General features: G+C 54.8%; 1 protein-coding gene across 2 annotated transcripts in view; it reads left to right on the top strand.

The window, feature by feature from the left end:
• The window catches only part of SH3PXD2A (SH3 and PX domains 2A), a 244,086-nt gene that overhangs the window by 130,853 nt on the left and 97,485 nt on the right, over positions 1–15,748 (top strand). For both annotated transcript variants that reach the window (XM_049645686.1, XM_049645687.1), the window contains exon 5: positions 616–707. In XM_049645686.1, coding sequence (XP_049501643.1) covers positions 616–707 — 92 coding nt within the window. The remainder of the gene's footprint in view (positions 1–615; positions 708–15,748) is intronic.

Here is a 15,748-nt window from a genome sequence, read left to right as displayed (position 1 = left end):
CTGTCATAGCACCCTGTTGTGCTTGGTAGAACTATCCGCTTGTCATGAAATAATTAATTGTGCAGTCAGTATTTAGGGGCTGTGACTAGCAGCTGTGTCCAGAATGTGACTGGTGGGAGATGAGGCTGGTAGAATAAGCCCTTGGGTTGTCAGGCTAAGGATCTTGGACTGACTCTCTGGGCAGGAGGGAATCCTTCCAGGGTTCGTGCCAAACGACTGGCTCCCGAGGGCTCCGAGACCTAGGGTTCAATGGTCATTGTGATTTGCTTTGTTGGCTGGCTGTTTAGTTGGTGAACTGGCTAGTTGAATGGTTGGTTGGTCGAACTGTTGACTGGATGGTTGATAGATTAATTGGGGTTGGCTGATTATTTTTATTAGTTGACTAGTTGGTTAGTGGATTAACTGGCTGGTTGGCTAGTTGATGGGATGGATGAAGAGTTGTTTCACGTTAGCTGATTAGTTCAGTCACTGATGAGTCATCTGGTTGGGTGGCTGGCTGCATGACGGTGTCTTCCACAGCACAGGCCTGGAGCCTGTGCCGTCACCGTCAGACTGAATTGACCCTGCTTTTGACTTTCATCAGGCCTAATGCCCTTTCTTCCTATATTTCCACAGGCACTTGTCCGACTGCCTCCCCACATTTCACAGTGTGATGAAGTCTTTCGGTTCTTTGAGGCCCGACCAGAGGATGTCAACCCCCCAAAAGAGTAAGTGGTAGCTCAGTCGTCTCCTGTGTGCTTTGAGGTGTGGGCTAAAGCTGAGGGCAGGCTGGAGAGGCTCAGGATGTGGGCACACAAGGAAAGGGGGAGCTGGCAAGGCCAACCAGGCCGGGGAGAGATGGGCCAAAGGTATGAAGACCATTGTTCCCTGTTGCCCAAGCTTGCTCCTCATTTCCCTTTACCCCAGAGCTGACAAGTGGGGCTGTCTCTGCATTTGGGGAGCAGGTTTTCCTGCAAACTCTAGCTCACAGGTTACTGTAAGGAACAGATGAGATCAAAGAAAATATAATGGACCCTCTGTTCAGATGCCCAGGGTTAGCAGTCATTGCTCTTAATTATTGATGCTCCCAAGCTCCCAAATGAAATGTAGGCCTTCAGAGGGGGCGGGGGGAGGCATGTGCTGCCCAGGCTGAAAACTCACCCGCTGAATAACTCTTGGGCTAGTTTGTGATAGACATTAGTAGTCACGTTTACAGAGAAGGAAACTGAGGCCCAGTGAGGTTAGGTGATTTTCCCAAAGTCACCTTTGGGATGGTTGCGGATGTGACAGGCAGGAGGCTTGAACCCAACTCTTGGATTCCTAGTGGCCCAGTGCTGGCTGGTATTTCCATATTTAGAGAGGAATGGGGAACCAAGCAGATCTCCCTCTCTTCTCTCTGGAATCAGGTTGCTCTGGGTCTGGTGTTTAAGATGACCCACCCAGTCATGCTAGCTTCTCACATACATGACCAGACTCCATTGTGACGGCCACGCTCTCTTGCTCAGAACAGATCCTCACCAGAGTAGGTTCTCAGTAGAGAGAGAAATCTGGTTTCCGCCCAGGAGCAGATGAGCAGAAGAGGGCAAGCAGGGAAAATATTGGCCAAGGGAGAGGGTGGGGAGAGGACCAAAGGGGGTGCTGAGAGATCCCTTCGTTCAATAACTTTTTTCCCCTAAAATCTTAAAGTACCAGGATGAGTGGCAGAGAGGCAGATGGGGTGGGTACAACAGAGGGAAAGGAAAGAAAGGTATGGAGGAATGATCTGGGACAGGTGGGAAGAGGCAGGAGGCCATCTGGTGATGGGGAGGGGAAGCCTGAAGACAAGGGTGTGTGTCACATGGCTCCAGGGGCACCACTTACTGCATTTTCTGTGAGTGGCACCCATGGAGGTTGTAAAGTGCACAGCCTGCACACCCACACATGGCAGTCTTGCCTAAAGGGGCCCTTCTCTTTTCAGTCATACTATAAGACGAAGAGCCTAAAATGGCCTAGGCCCTTTTGGGGGCGAAAAAGCCACCCAGCCCAGAGCCTTGGCCCAACAAAAGCCACCTTCCTGATGGCTGCCGTGGGCTTAAGAAACAAGCAAATGCTACAATCCATCAGAAACTCATCGGTGACTTGTTCACAGGGTAGACTGGTTGAAAGCCAAAGGGAATAGGATGTACAGTGTTGAGTTCACACCCCAACTCTGCTGCTTCCTAGCCACACAACTGCAAGGCAGCTCACTCATATGGCTTCCCCGAGCCCCATTTTTCTCATCAGTAAAATTCAGATGACATGAGGGCTGGGCAAGAGCTTTGTAAATGACAAAATGAGACAGAAATGTGTGTTCTCACCAGAGGGAGAAGCATCGCTCTCACCATACCTACTATATGTCAGGCTCATAAGGGTTTATATATTCTCATCCCCACATTACAGATAAGGAAACAGAGACTCACAGCAGGAGCCTGAACTTGAACCCAGGTTTTTCTGGTTCAAACAGAGGCCTGTACTCTTTCCACCCTTCCCACCTGCCTCCTTGGTTTAGAAGGGGTCAGGGGGACCATGGTCCTGACGCCTCTCAGTGCTCCTCTCTGTCCTCCCCTCTCTGTGCTCCTGCCCCAGCCCTCCTCACTCTCCCAGGACAGGAAGTCTCCTGAGGCACCAGCAGTGTCCCTGGTCTATCTGGCCCTGCTGCTCCCCTGCTGTGATGGTCTCACAGAGTCTCTCCTTCCTTTTCTGTTCTCTGTCCTTCCATGGGGAGAGAAGAGATGCCCCTCCCTAGGTGGTTGTCATTGGATACACATGTGATTGTGTGCCCACAGGAGGGCAGAGGGATCGTTGCTGGTGGGTGAAGTAGCAGTTGCATCACCACAAAATCACTGAGCCTGCCTTTCGTTCGTACTCCTAAGCCCATTCTCTGCCAGTCAGCTAAATAAATTGGTCCTGTTTCACCTCTCCATGGCAATAGTGCCCATCTCCAGAAAGCCCTCAAGGAAACTGGGCTTGGGGAGACAGTTGTGCATTGGGGGGGGCAGTGGGCACGGCTTTGCAGGCTCTGGGGTCAGAGCCTGCTACTCAGGGTTCTATGATCTCTGGCCATTTGCTCGACATCTCGGTATTTCTGTTTTCCCATCTCCAAAGCACGACATAGAACTCATGGGACGATGAAGAGGGCTTAGAGGGATACCAAGTGTAGGAAGATAACCTGGTCAGTGCTATTGGCTCGTAGGAACTATTCAACAGTTTTATCCATGGAAGGTTGTAGAACAGAATGGAATGTGGTTCAGTGCACACTCCACCCTACAGATCACAGCCTGGCTTTTGCAGGAAGGGGTCATAAAGCATTTGCCTCTGAGTCACTATGGCAGTGGGGTTATCGGCCTCTTTCTCCAGGTGGTGCTAGTCACCTGGGCTGGTTCACAGCTGGTCTGGCAAGAGATGGCCTGGAAGCCGTCCCATGTGAGACAGACCTGAGGCTCAGGAAGCAGGGTCAGCTATGGACAGACAGTTCTGAAGGGCTTCTCCTCCCCGGTCCCGCTTGGCCTCCAGGACCTGCCAAGAGACTCATGTTCCAGTCCACTCTGTGCTCACCATAAGAGCCCAGACCTATAGGTGACCCTGGCCTGACAGGCTGACGATTTATCAGCCAAGTGCCTGCACCCCCCTCTCTGAGAGCTGCCTGCACCTTCCCAGACCGCAGTCCACCTCCCCCTCCGTCCTGAAACATAAACACAGGATCAAGTAACAGTGTATTTTGACTCAGGGGCGACTGTAGAGTGGCTTATCAAATTATCAAAGCCTGTGGATTTAATTGGAATTTTGCAGATAACCCCCTGCCTCTTTCAAGTGTGCTGACGCAGGGGCCCTCGAGCGTTCACAGGGCCTGGAGTGGGGCGACTGTGTCCCTTTTCCATCTTGCTGGAAAGGCAAGGCTGCGGCAACCCAGCCTTGATGGGGGAGGTGGAGCAGAGGCCTGAGCCCCTGGGTTCTGATCCCCAGCCGCTCACTGGCTTCTCTGGGCGAGAGAAGGGTCCTTCCCCAAACTGCTAGACCACCAGCCCCGCACAGAAAGGATGTTCCCTCTAGACACTTTAGGTGAGCCCGACACAGAGTGGCCAAAGCGGTGTCAGGTCTCCATGTGGCCACTCCAGGAGGGCAGCTCTTGTCCTTCCTCCTCCTGTGAACACTGACATGCACTACTGCCTTGTCGGCCCCAAACCCCAGCGTTATTCTAGAGTCATCTCTTCCCGTCACACCCCTCCATCCACGTAGCACATCAGGCGGGCACTGCCTTTGGAGTGTTTCCAGACTCTGACTACATCTCCCCGTCTTCCTGCTGCCACCCGGAACCGCACTGTCGCCGTTCCTCACACGGATTCTGCCTCGTGCCCAGCCTCCCTGCTTCTGTCCTTGCTCTCGATGGTCCCTATTCAACATCGCAGAAGGAGTGATGCATCAGACCATGCTGCTCCTCTGCTCCACATTCTGTTCCCTCACTGCAGTTATGGTCGCTCCCTCTCACGGGGATGTCAGTTCTGGGAGACTCGGAACTTGTACCTGTTCTCTTCATGCCGCATCCCCAGCGCCCAGAGCAGGTGCTCAGAAAACACCTGCCAAAGGCAAGACCCATCATCCAGACTTCATTATGTAGTCTTACACGGGAGATCGACTGCAACGTGATTTTACAGAGATCAAGGCCCAGAGAGGTGAAGTAGCTTACCGAGGGTCACCCAGCTGGCAAGCAGCAGGGCCAGGATTCAAACCCCAGGCAGGCTGGCTCCAGGCTGACACGTTTAACCATGGCCCTAACCCGTCACTCAGCTCATGGCTCCTAAGGTTTGCCACCTCCTCAGCAGCGCCCCCTCCTGGTCCCTGCCCAGCCAGGGCAGGTGGAGACGGGCCTTGGCCCCTTGAACAATTATTTTCTTTCCAAGGATGATGTGTTCTTGGAAAGCCAGCAGTTGAATAGGAACGTACACACACACACACGCGCGCGCGCACGTGTGTGTGTGTGTGTGTGTGTGTGTGTGTGTACATGTGCACATAGACATGTGTATGCATGTGTGTCTTGATGGTGGGGCCAAAAGGAAAAGGAAGACGTTAGCCTGATTGGTCACTGATTGGTCTGTACTCTGCATATTGTCTCATTTAAATCTCAGGCCACCCCTGAAGTCAGTACTATTATCCCTATTTAGCAGATACGGAAACAAAGGCCCTAGCTGTACATGGCATGTCCCAGGCCACATAGCTGAGAGGCAGGGGAGGCAGGCCTCAAACAGGTGTGCCTGGGAATGGGAGGCACCGTCCTGTCACCCCCGCCCCACCAGTGGAAGGAGCTGAGCATATCTCCCCCCAGCCCATGGCCCCAGGGTAGGAGTGGGCAGGAATGGGCGAGAGAAGCTAGTGATGATGTTTCTTAGGCTCTTCTCTGTGGATTCTAGAGCTGTGTGGCCGGCTTGGGGTAGGGACAGCTTTAGTCACCAAATACTAAAGGAGGCAGAGAAAGACACACCCCTGGAGCTCAAGGACATTCAATGCAGGACAAATTCCAATTCCGGGTGGTCCTGAGCCTTAACTCTGACAACCAGTGGAGCCTGGCCTCCTGGAAGCTGTGCCTGGCACCCCTGCAGTGCCTGAGGTGACCCCTGGCTGTGCATGTGGCCTGCCCGGGCAGGCCTGGAGCCACACATGCTCTTTACAGCCCTGCTGTGTGAGGACTGACGCCCTGCTGGGCTGGGGGGCCAGGTGTCGCCTGGCCTGGCTTCCACAGGCACAGGAGGCCCCCAAGCAGTGGGGTCCCCGTGCTCTGATTCCCATGTGGTGTCAGCGATGGCAAAGGGCAGCTAAGGCAGGCCTAGATGGCTTGGTGGGACTCAGGCCGAGGCAACCACATGACCCAACAAATGTCTCTTTTTACAAGTTTAAATTTTTATCCAGTTGAAAGAGTGAACCCAAAGGTTCTCAAAGGGACCTCTGCGAGGCCTGTCCGCAGACCCCTGGGTTGAAGCGCATGCCTGTTGGAAAGGGTCTAGCGGCAGGAAGAGGTCCAGCCCCGTGAGGCCCCTGCAGAGGCCCGTGACCTGCCTTTCCATCTCTCCAGCCACCTGGCCCACCCTCATTCTTAGGTTCCCGTCACCAGAGAGCAGCCAGGTGTCACCAGCCTCTGAACCCACGCCCCCGCCACCGGGAACATTTCCTGCCCCACCCCACCCCCACCACAGGACTGAGTCCTACTCAGCCTTCATGCTTTCCAGAAAGCCCTACCTGTAGCTCGCATGTGGCTGCCACGGGAGTGGCACTGACCATACCACAGGAGTATGTTCATGGGTCTCTCCTACCACGGGGGCCTCCCATCTGCACAGCCTGGCACCTGGTAAATGCTAATTGAGCCAAAACAAAGTTGAGGCCATTTAACAAAATTATAAATAGAACTGCCCACTGTCACAGAAGCGAGTGAAGAGCGCTCTTGACCCCTCTGGAATTACTGGTCTGGGTTCAGAGGCCAGCTCTGCCTGTTGCTTCTCTTTGCCTCAGTTTCCTTGTCTGTCAAGTGGGTATCACAATGGTGCCTAGCCCCAAGGGTTGCTGGGAGGGCAATGCCTTTGCTCACAAAGCGCCTGGACAGGCTGGCACACAGTCAGTCAGAGCTTGCTGTCACTATCACCCACGTAGGGAGGGCACAGCAGCGGGAAGCTGGTCTGTCACTCACGGCCACAGGACAGTGATGCAACCTCCTCGTGCCGCCCAGCTGTGGTTGGCCCTCTGCTCTCCACCCGAGCCCACGGGCAGGGTGAACATACCTCATGGCACAGGGTGGCTCCCCCGTGTCACAGCGGGGGAAACAGAGGCCAGACTGGGTTGCTGGGTTTCCTACTCGTCCATCTGCTGCCAGCCCGCAGCATGTGGTCAGCAGGGCTCCCCTCCTACATAGCAGCACCTGGGACACGGGATGGGCCCGCAAAGCAGGCTGAGGGTCTCCCACTCCCCACTGCCCCCTCTCAGCTCTAGGCCCAGACCTGTCCCTTTAGCTCATTTCTTCCCATGAAACCAGCCAGGATCCTGGTCAAATTCTTGAACTTGCATGGGAGGAGCAGAGCCTTGCTAAACAGGTTTTTGTTCTTCAGCCCCAGGGCCACAGAGCTACCCTCTGTTGTGGCCTGGAACAATGGCCCAATGTTCAGAGGGACCTGGGGTAAGAGGCCAATGGGCCCATGGCCAGATCAGGTCAGAACTGTCCCTGCCCCAGCCTGCCCAGAGCATCAACCTCCATCTGGCCTGGGAGTCCACCCCTGCATGGCTGCCACCTGTCATGGGACAGCCCAGCAGACCAGTGAGAAAGGGAGGCTGTCCCACAAGGAGGTCTGACCCAGGCAGAGTACAGAGATTGGGTCTGGAGTGCGAGCTGACCCAGAGGGCGTTGAGCAAGGGTTCCAGGAATGGAGGACAGGGCAGAGGCAGGCAGATGCTTTGGGGCTGGGGTGGGCAGGAGAGCAGACCCAAGAAAAGGCACTCCTCTGTAGAGTCTCCTGGCCTCCCTTCCCATTTCTATTTTGGAAGGGACAGAGGCCATGGTGGCTGCCCTCCCCTGGAGAAAACAGTCCAGGGGGACAGAGGGACTTAGCCAGCCCTGCCTCAGGGAGCCAGGAAGAAGACAGAGAGTGTGGGGGTGGTGCAGGCAGGATGCCCCTGAGAATTTGGGGAGACTCCTCCAGGGTTCCCCTCCCCCTGCCATTCTTGGTCCTGGTTGAACCCCAGGTCAGGCCTGCTCGGGAGGTAGTATCACTGCTTTCCTTGTGTCTGACTCCTGATGTCTTGAGTTAGAATCCAGGCTCCCTTGCTGATGGCAGGGTGACCTCAGGTTGATGGCAGAGCCTTCTCTGTAAGTCACACCTACCTGGCCAGGAGCTGAGAATGAAATGAGATGTGTGTAGAGCACACAGTAGGTGCTCACCCTCTCTCTTCCTCTTCCCTGGGAGGCACAGGGAGGAGCACTGGAGAGAGAGTCCCTGCTGTGCTTTCCCTCCTCAGCATGTACCCACTGAGCACCTACTATGTGCCAGGAACTCATGGGCTGATGGCCTTAAGGCTCAAGGTTGCCACTAGATCAAAATTTTGAATGGAGTTAAATGAAATCCAGAGACAAACCATCAGAACACCCAGCTCTCGTTTGGCCTTGAATGAGTCACGTCACATCTTTAAGCCTGTGAAAGTGGCCAACAGTACCCACGTGGCGGTGGGGAGGTTCCAGGGCGCTAATGCGTGCAAGTGCCCCGAGAGCGCCTGACCCAATACAGCTCATTCCTGGGGACTTCCTGTTCTTCCCTTTCTTCCACAAGCCCAGGCCTGGGTGCAGAGTGGCCACTCAGAAAAGGCTCCAGGAATGGAAATGGTCAGCTCTGGGAGTTCTCGCCAGAGTCGGTGCCGATTGTGGGGGGCAGCTGCCCCGGCCACTCGCTGGCTATCGGGAACTCCAAGGCGTCCGTGTTGCTGGCCTTTCCCAGGGGAATGGTGGCCTGGGGATCAGAGTGGAAAGCCCACCCACCTGCCCTGTGCCTTGCGGTCCCAGTTAGGCCCTTGCCATCAGGCCCTGCCAGCACCTATCTGGCCAGGGACGTGGCCCACGCTGTCCCTCCAGCTCCTCTGTCGCCGGCAGCTGCACAAATAGCTTCTTTATACTGACCAGCAACAGGGCCAGCTAGACATAGGGACTGTGGGTCCACTGGCAACTGGGGGCAGGAACGCAGAGAACTTTCTGCAAACAGACTCTGTCCACCCCCTGCCGTGGCCCCCTTTAACTAGGTAGGTGGCAGAAAGGTGCCCACAGGACGCTGGTTCCAACCCACTTGAAAGGGGCGTCAGCTCTGGGGAACGAGGATTGCCGAGGGCCTGGCTGTCGTGCTGGGTGGGAGGAGGGGGGAGGCCAACCCACACTGCCCAGCTCAGAGCAAAGGTCTGTGCGGGCCACGTCTAGGGAGAGAAGGTTACTCTGTGTTCAGGTCTGGCACAGGGTTTCAGCTCTCAAGCTCAAGCAGGAGCGGAAAAGAGGTGGTGGGAGAGGGAAGGTAGAGGGGTGCAGGGGTGTGTGTGTTTCCCTGAAACCTCAGCCCCAGAAGGACGGTCCCGGTATGCCTAAGGCCCCCGAGGGCCCCTTCCCTTGCTCCCAAGGCCACAGGATGAGCCCCCCACAGAGCCCTGGAGTGCTGCTTTGCAGTTATGTCATGTTCAAGGGTGTCTCGGTTCCCCCTCCCTGTAATTATTACCCTTCCATTGTAACCAGTCTGCTGGTTAGCTACCCTTCCACAGGGAGTCGTGGCAGAGCTGACCCTCAAACCCAGGTCTTAGGCCTCCTAGACTAGGGCTTCTTCTGTTGGCAACAGGCAGGAGGCATTTATCATTCAAGTGTTTTTGATCATCTTTGTAGTATGAGGCGCGGGGCCATGGAAATGGACACAGCTCGGCCCTCCCTGTGGAGAGGTCGTGGTCTGAGGGGGAGACAGCATGGACGGGACCTGGCTCGCTGCTGTGGGAGGCAGCAGAGTGTGATACAGAGGAGCCCAGGCTCTGGCTAGCACCCTGGCTCCTCCCCGACCTGCTCTGTGGCCTGGAAATTAAACACCAAGACCTCAGTTTCTTCACCTGTAAAACGGGGCTCATAACAGCTGCCAATCCAGTGGAGATGGCAGAAATGAAACAAGTGATTGTATGGGTGCTGGGCCATCCACACCCGTGGGCTATTCCTGTGAGGTGGTCAGGGAAGGAAGGCTCTCTGGAGAGGTGGCATTCAAGCAGAGAGTGAGGCAGGAGCCAGCCACTGAAAGGCAGTGAGAGACCAGGGCGGTCAGGTCAGAGAGATTCCCTGAGACTGGGGCAGTTATAAGGAATTGAGAGGAATCGTCTTCCTGGAGACTGACAGTGTTGACCAGAGCTGGGCCAGAGGAGTTGGGCCTGGTCCAGTGAGTGACCTTGAACAGTCATGAACCCGTTCTACACTTCAGCATCAGGTGAGGGGGAAAATTTGGTTCTCTGGGGTCCCTTCTGGCTCTGACATTCCGTGATCTTACCAGGACCAGCTGGCTATTACAATAGTCCAAGCTTGTAGCCACCTGGATCTGGAGTGGCGGCTAGTGGCCGTGGCAATGAAAGTCACAGACACAGTCAGATGTGGAAGAGACAAGCATTCTGCAGGTCATGTGACCCTTCCCTTTCACAAGCCCTGTAGGTTGGGGTTCAGGCACCACTTGACTTTGGGTGTCTTAGTTCATGGGATCTGTGTGTATCTGGCTCCACCTTGTGGCAACATTGGGCATTACAGTTGCCAGCGTCATGGCAGAGGTCTGTAAACTCGGTGGATACTGCCCAAAACGGCCAGACCCTTCAGAATGACCTGTCTTATTTAACCATCAGTATAGTCCTCTGAGACTCATGCTTCCTTTTTGCAGATGAGGAAGCTTAGGCTCATATTGGTTAAGTTACCTCTCAGCTAGTAATTGTCGGAGGCTGGATTCAAACCCTTCCAAATTCAGATCTGCATCACAGGGGGTGTATGATGGAGAAGCACAAGCACAGGGGCCGTGGCCAGGGTGACTAGCTCCAAATTGCAAGATGGGACACTTTATCTGACCATAGGGCTGAATAGTTGAACCAGGACCCCCTGGTTGCTGTGGTCACAGATGGGAGCAGTTGAAGGAACAGCTGAGGGGCACTTTTCATATCTGGGAACTCTTTAAGGGGAATCCAGGCTTCTTGTCAGCCCATATCTTTGAGAAGGTGCAAGGCTCAGGAGCCCCTGGGCCAGTTCAGGGTGTCTTCACTGAGACCCCTCCCCTAGCTCCAGGGTTCCCAGGAGGGCCTTCCTGCTGTGGGATCAGACCTCTGATTTGCTTCCAGAACCAGACCCACTCACTATGTCTTCTGAAAGGGAAGCCAGGTACTGTCCAGACTGATACCTGACTTTGGTCTTGGGTCCAGCTGCGACCCTAGCACCAGACCAAGCCTTCAGCCTCTTACCCCCTCTGTAACAGGTGGCCCATTTGTTACAGGAGGAACCCTGAATTAATGTGAACCCCCTTCCCCTTGCCCCACCCCCAGGACACACAGCCTGAGGTGCTCACTACCTGAGGCTAGGCAGGAGATTTTATTTTCAAACAGCCCTACTGAACTATAATTTACATAAAGCAAAATTCTTTTTAAGTGTACAATGAATCCAACAATTATTAGTAAATTTACAGAGTGGTGCAGCCATCACCACAGTCCAGTTTTAGAGCTTTTGCAGAGCCCTAGAAAGATCCCAGAGGGAGGTTTTTATTTCTTCCCAAACTCTAAGGCTTAGGAGACCCGTTAGCATCCTTTCTGTCTTCTCCAGTCTGGAGACTGACTTCTTTCCTCAATCATGCGCTGCTCTGATTTCTAGACCTTCTGGTACTTCCAACTGCTTTGGCCCTTGCACAAATTGTCCCATAGCCCACGGGCAAGCGGGCAAGGCCTACTTCATCTTCTCGGCGCAGCAAGCGGGTGGGCTGGCCCTTGAGTAGGGGCCGAGGGTGGAGGGGTGAGGGTGCCCACCTTGCACTTTATTCCCATCCCCAGGAAGTACACACACAGTCTGGCCCTGCAGGTCAGCTACACCGTGACTGCAGTGCTTACTTTCCCCAGGGCATGTCGGAAGGCCAGTGGGCACAGGCAACAGACCTAGGGGCTAACTACAAGATGCCCACCTTCCTGCCAGGGCGAGTACTAGGCAGCCCAGGTGTTTGGCAGAAAGCAATTGACACGTTTTAGCTCATTTAATTTTTGTACCTATCCATGAGACGGGTACAGTTATTTTCTCCAATTTACAGTTAAACCCACTAAGGCAAAGCAAGGTCATGCGACTTGCAAAGCCGGTAAGTGGCAGAGATGGCCAGAATTCGGGTAGTCCAGTGGGGGACCTGCCTCTTACCCTCAGTAAAGCTCACTAAGTGTTTAGCATGTTACATGGCGCATGCTCATAATAAATGGGACCTATTATTGCCTATCGCCTTTGTTGAGGGACTGATATGTGCTGAAGGAGAAGCCAGAGGCCTGGAGAACCAGTGCCCACAGAGCACTCACCGCTCAGCTTACAGCTACGTGAGTTGGCAGTTTCTGGGGCCATCAAAGCAGCCCCTACCGCCCTGGCTGCATCTCATTGAGAGGCAGGAGGGGAGGGCTGCCCCCTCTCACCCGGTCCCAGCCTTCAGAGCTCAACATTGCCCAGACATCCTCCAGCCCCGGCTCCGCCCTCACATTGCACTGACGGGTTCTGCTGGGGGGTGGGGTGTTGATTTCCCTAAGGTCACCCAGAGAAACTGGATTCATACCACGTTTTTTGACGTGTTCCTTCTGGCTCTCAGAAACTTTCCCAGCTGATTTCCAGAGCATTCTGAATGCTGGTGCATAGAAGGGCACCTGGAGGCCTGAGCTGAACCTTTATGGAGACTCAGATCAAAGCCAGCCTGATGGACCGGGAGGAGGGGCTGGGCCGTGGTTGGGCCTGATATAATTATGCAGGAGCAGACTCCTGACTACAGAAAGGTATGCCTGCCAAGCCAGAGAAGTCAAGGTTAATAGCAGGGAGTGCTCTGGCCCCCATCCCATGCAGGAGAGGGCACCTGTGAGCCTGTCTTACTGGTCAGAGCCTCACAGAGACCTGCAGTGCCACAGGCAGCCACCTTGAGAGCCAGAGGACAGAGGACACCAGTCATATCTCTGGGTAAAGACCCTACTATGTGTTGGTCATGTGCTAGTTCCAGCAGGCTCTGAGGATCTTGGGAGGCAAGTAGGGGGAAACTTTATACCAGAGACGGGGAAAGGCAGGTGTCTCAGTTTAGGATCCTACAGAAGCAGATCTGGGGATGATTTGAGCCCACGCAGTTTATTTGGGAGGTGACACCAGGAGACACCAGTGAAGGAGTGAAGTAAGGCAGGGGAGGGAAAGCAGCCAAAAGTAGTTCATGATCAACCAGATGCCCATGGGCCACTGGGGCTTCATCCCACAGGAGCTCTGGGAGCTGACCAAGAACTGGTGGTCCTACCCAAGGGCAGGGGTGCTGGGCTTTTATGCACCCACTGTGGTTTCTTCCTTCCAGCTCTCCTGCTTCCTTCCGCCTCACCCCCTCCAGTCCACCTCCAAAGAGCAGCCAGAGGGGGCTTTCCAGAGAGCCTGTGTAAGCTAGCGCTGACGTGGCTTTCCACTGTGCTTAGGATGACTTCCAAGAAGGTTCCCGGTGGCCTGGGCCTGGGCAGGCCTGGTTCCCTCCCCATCCCCATACTTAAGGCCCTAGCCCCCGCCCCCCTCATTCCATCTGCTCCTCAGAGTCCCCTAGAATCCTCACCTCCTCAGACCTCGCTTTCTCTCCATCTCAGCAACCTTTCCTTTTCCCTCACAGCTTTTTTTTTTCAAGTTTATTTATTTCGAGATGGGGGAGGGGCAGAGAGAAAGGGAGAAAGAATCCCACGCAGGCCCTACACTGTTAGTGCAGAGCCCGACATGGGGCTCAAACTCACAAACCACGAGATCATGACATGAACTGAAACCAAGAGTCGGATGCTTAACCTACTGATCACCCAGGTGCTCCTTCTTCAGAGCTTTTAACCCAGTTTACCAGTTTGTTTTATTTAATTGTCTACTGCCCTCCCCTGAGGCAGGGGATGAGTCTGTTTTATTCAATGCTGAGACCCCAGGGCCTGGCATGTAATGGGTGCTCAGCATATGCCTGTTGACTGACAGAGGAGAAGCCCTGGGGGGGTCCGGGGCTGAGGCCCTGAGTTTCTGCAGCAAGAATGTGGACACTGGACTGAGGTTGCGCCGGCCCGAGCTCTCAGGAAGGCCTGCATGGGGGTGGCCAGCGCCCTCTGGTCCAGGAGGGCAGGCTTTCAGGTGCACCCTGACTGTCAGTGAGTGTGAGGTGGTCAAGCAAGCCCAGTGGAGATGCTCGGGCCGAGAGTGCAGGGGGAGCTTGGAGAGGGAGTGAGACCCTTGTGGGGGGGAGGGGGGTTGTGCAGGGAAGGATGGGGAGCCTGACCTCCACCTGGGGGTGCCTCGGACAGATGGGGAGGGAGAAGGCCTGGGCTGATGGAGGCCTCTGAGTACAAGCTCGGAGGCTTTGGAGCAGAAGGGTGGGAAGGCCGACAGGAAGGATGCAAAGATCAAGATCCTGACAGTTCCAGGCACTGGCTTAGGAGTCAGCCAGCACTGGGTTCAGATCTCAGCTCGCTACTGAGCTAGCGCCTTAAGTGCTAGCACTCCCTGAGCAATACATCTGCCCTTGTTCTCAGACTCGGGCCCGCAGAGAGACAGGCAAAGGAGGCAGTAAGGCACTGCGGTCCAGCTGGGCAAGGGAGAGACTCATCTGAGGCAATAATGCGTCCTGCAGCATAATGCAGGGTGTCAGGAAGAGCGTGCATTCTCACTGTGAGGGCCCAGTAGTTTCCATGGCAACCCTGGGTGATGTCACAGCCATGGGATGGAGCACAGGATTCCGAGGCCATCCTCACAAACTGAGGAGAAACGCACTGAGTCATCAGGGTGAACTCCCCACATGGAGACTGTTCAAGACATTGGCATTTTATACAAACTAACATGCACACACGCTGACCCACCCGTCATCATGAAGGAAGACCCTCTAAAGGAAGCAGCACTTCCTCCGGGCTTTACGGGAGGGGATAGAGGGCCCCAGGAGGACAGCTCAGGATAATGCTGCAGCTCTCGCCAGCCCCTCGGAAGCAGCCCTGAGCCTGGTGGCCAGCAGTCAGGACGTTCGTGCATTGGTTCGGCAAACACCTGCTGTGCCTCGCCCTGTGTGAGGCCTGGGGAGATGTGGCCCCCGTCCCGGGCTCAGAGTGGAGGGGAGGAAACAGGAAAGACATCATAGTAATGCGAGAGCTGCAGAGGAAAAGAGGGTGCCACACCAGGTTCTGGGGGTGTCAGAAGTGGCATTAGTCTGGGAGGTGGGGACGGGAAGGAGAGAAAGTCAGAGGGAGGCAGAGCCCAGGACAGCCACGAGGCCTCGTCACTGCTCCCAGAATTCATGGCCACTCTGCTGAGAGAAACAGCCCCTCTGGAGACTGTAAAACCTGCCCGTGCGTGAGGCCGGGCTGTTCTCGGGCCGCACACCTGGCCATGGGCCCGCTCACTTAGCGGCACAGCCTCCAGGAAGCAGCCCGGGGCTCTCTGCACAGGCCGCTACAGTCAGGAGCCACTGTGCCTCTCTGAGCGGGTGATCGGGGACACAGCACCACGTGTCGCAGCCAAGTTTCCTCTTCCTCAAGGCTGTGCTCATACCAGAGCTGAAGTTGTGACCTTCCCAAGGAAGTGTCCACAAGTCGATGGTGTCATTTTGGTATTTCTGGCCCTGAGGCTTTGCCTTCACCTTACCTTTCTCTTTCCCACCTACTCCTAATTTAGCTCATCTGGATTTTACAGGTGTCCTTATCAGCCACAAGGTGGCAAATGATTTGAGCACTACCTAAGACAGCTTGGGGTCACTGGCTGTGTGACTTTGGGCAGGTTACATGCCCTCTCTGGTCCTCTAGTTCTCTTCTGTAACATGGAGAAAATAAGAGAACCTACACATAGGAATGTTCTGAGGATAAAATGAGCTGTTATGCATCAAGGGCTTAGTTTCGTACCTGGTATAGGGTAATGCTTGAAAAAGTACTATTCTTATCAATTATAGTATAATAATAATAATGGCAATAATAGCAGTATCCCATCCCCTCCCCCCCAAGCCCGCTACACACACACTCATCTTTGGGAAAGAAGGACTCA

The sequence above is a fragment of the Panthera uncia genome, chromosome D2 (assembly GCF_023721935.1).
Source record: "Panthera uncia isolate 11264 chromosome D2, Puncia_PCG_1.0, whole genome shotgun sequence".
Classification (NCBI taxonomy): domain Eukaryota; kingdom Metazoa; phylum Chordata; class Mammalia; order Carnivora; family Felidae; genus Panthera; species Panthera uncia.
The sequence above is the reverse complement of the archived record's forward strand: the minus strand, read 5'-3'. Positions and strand labels throughout refer to the sequence as shown.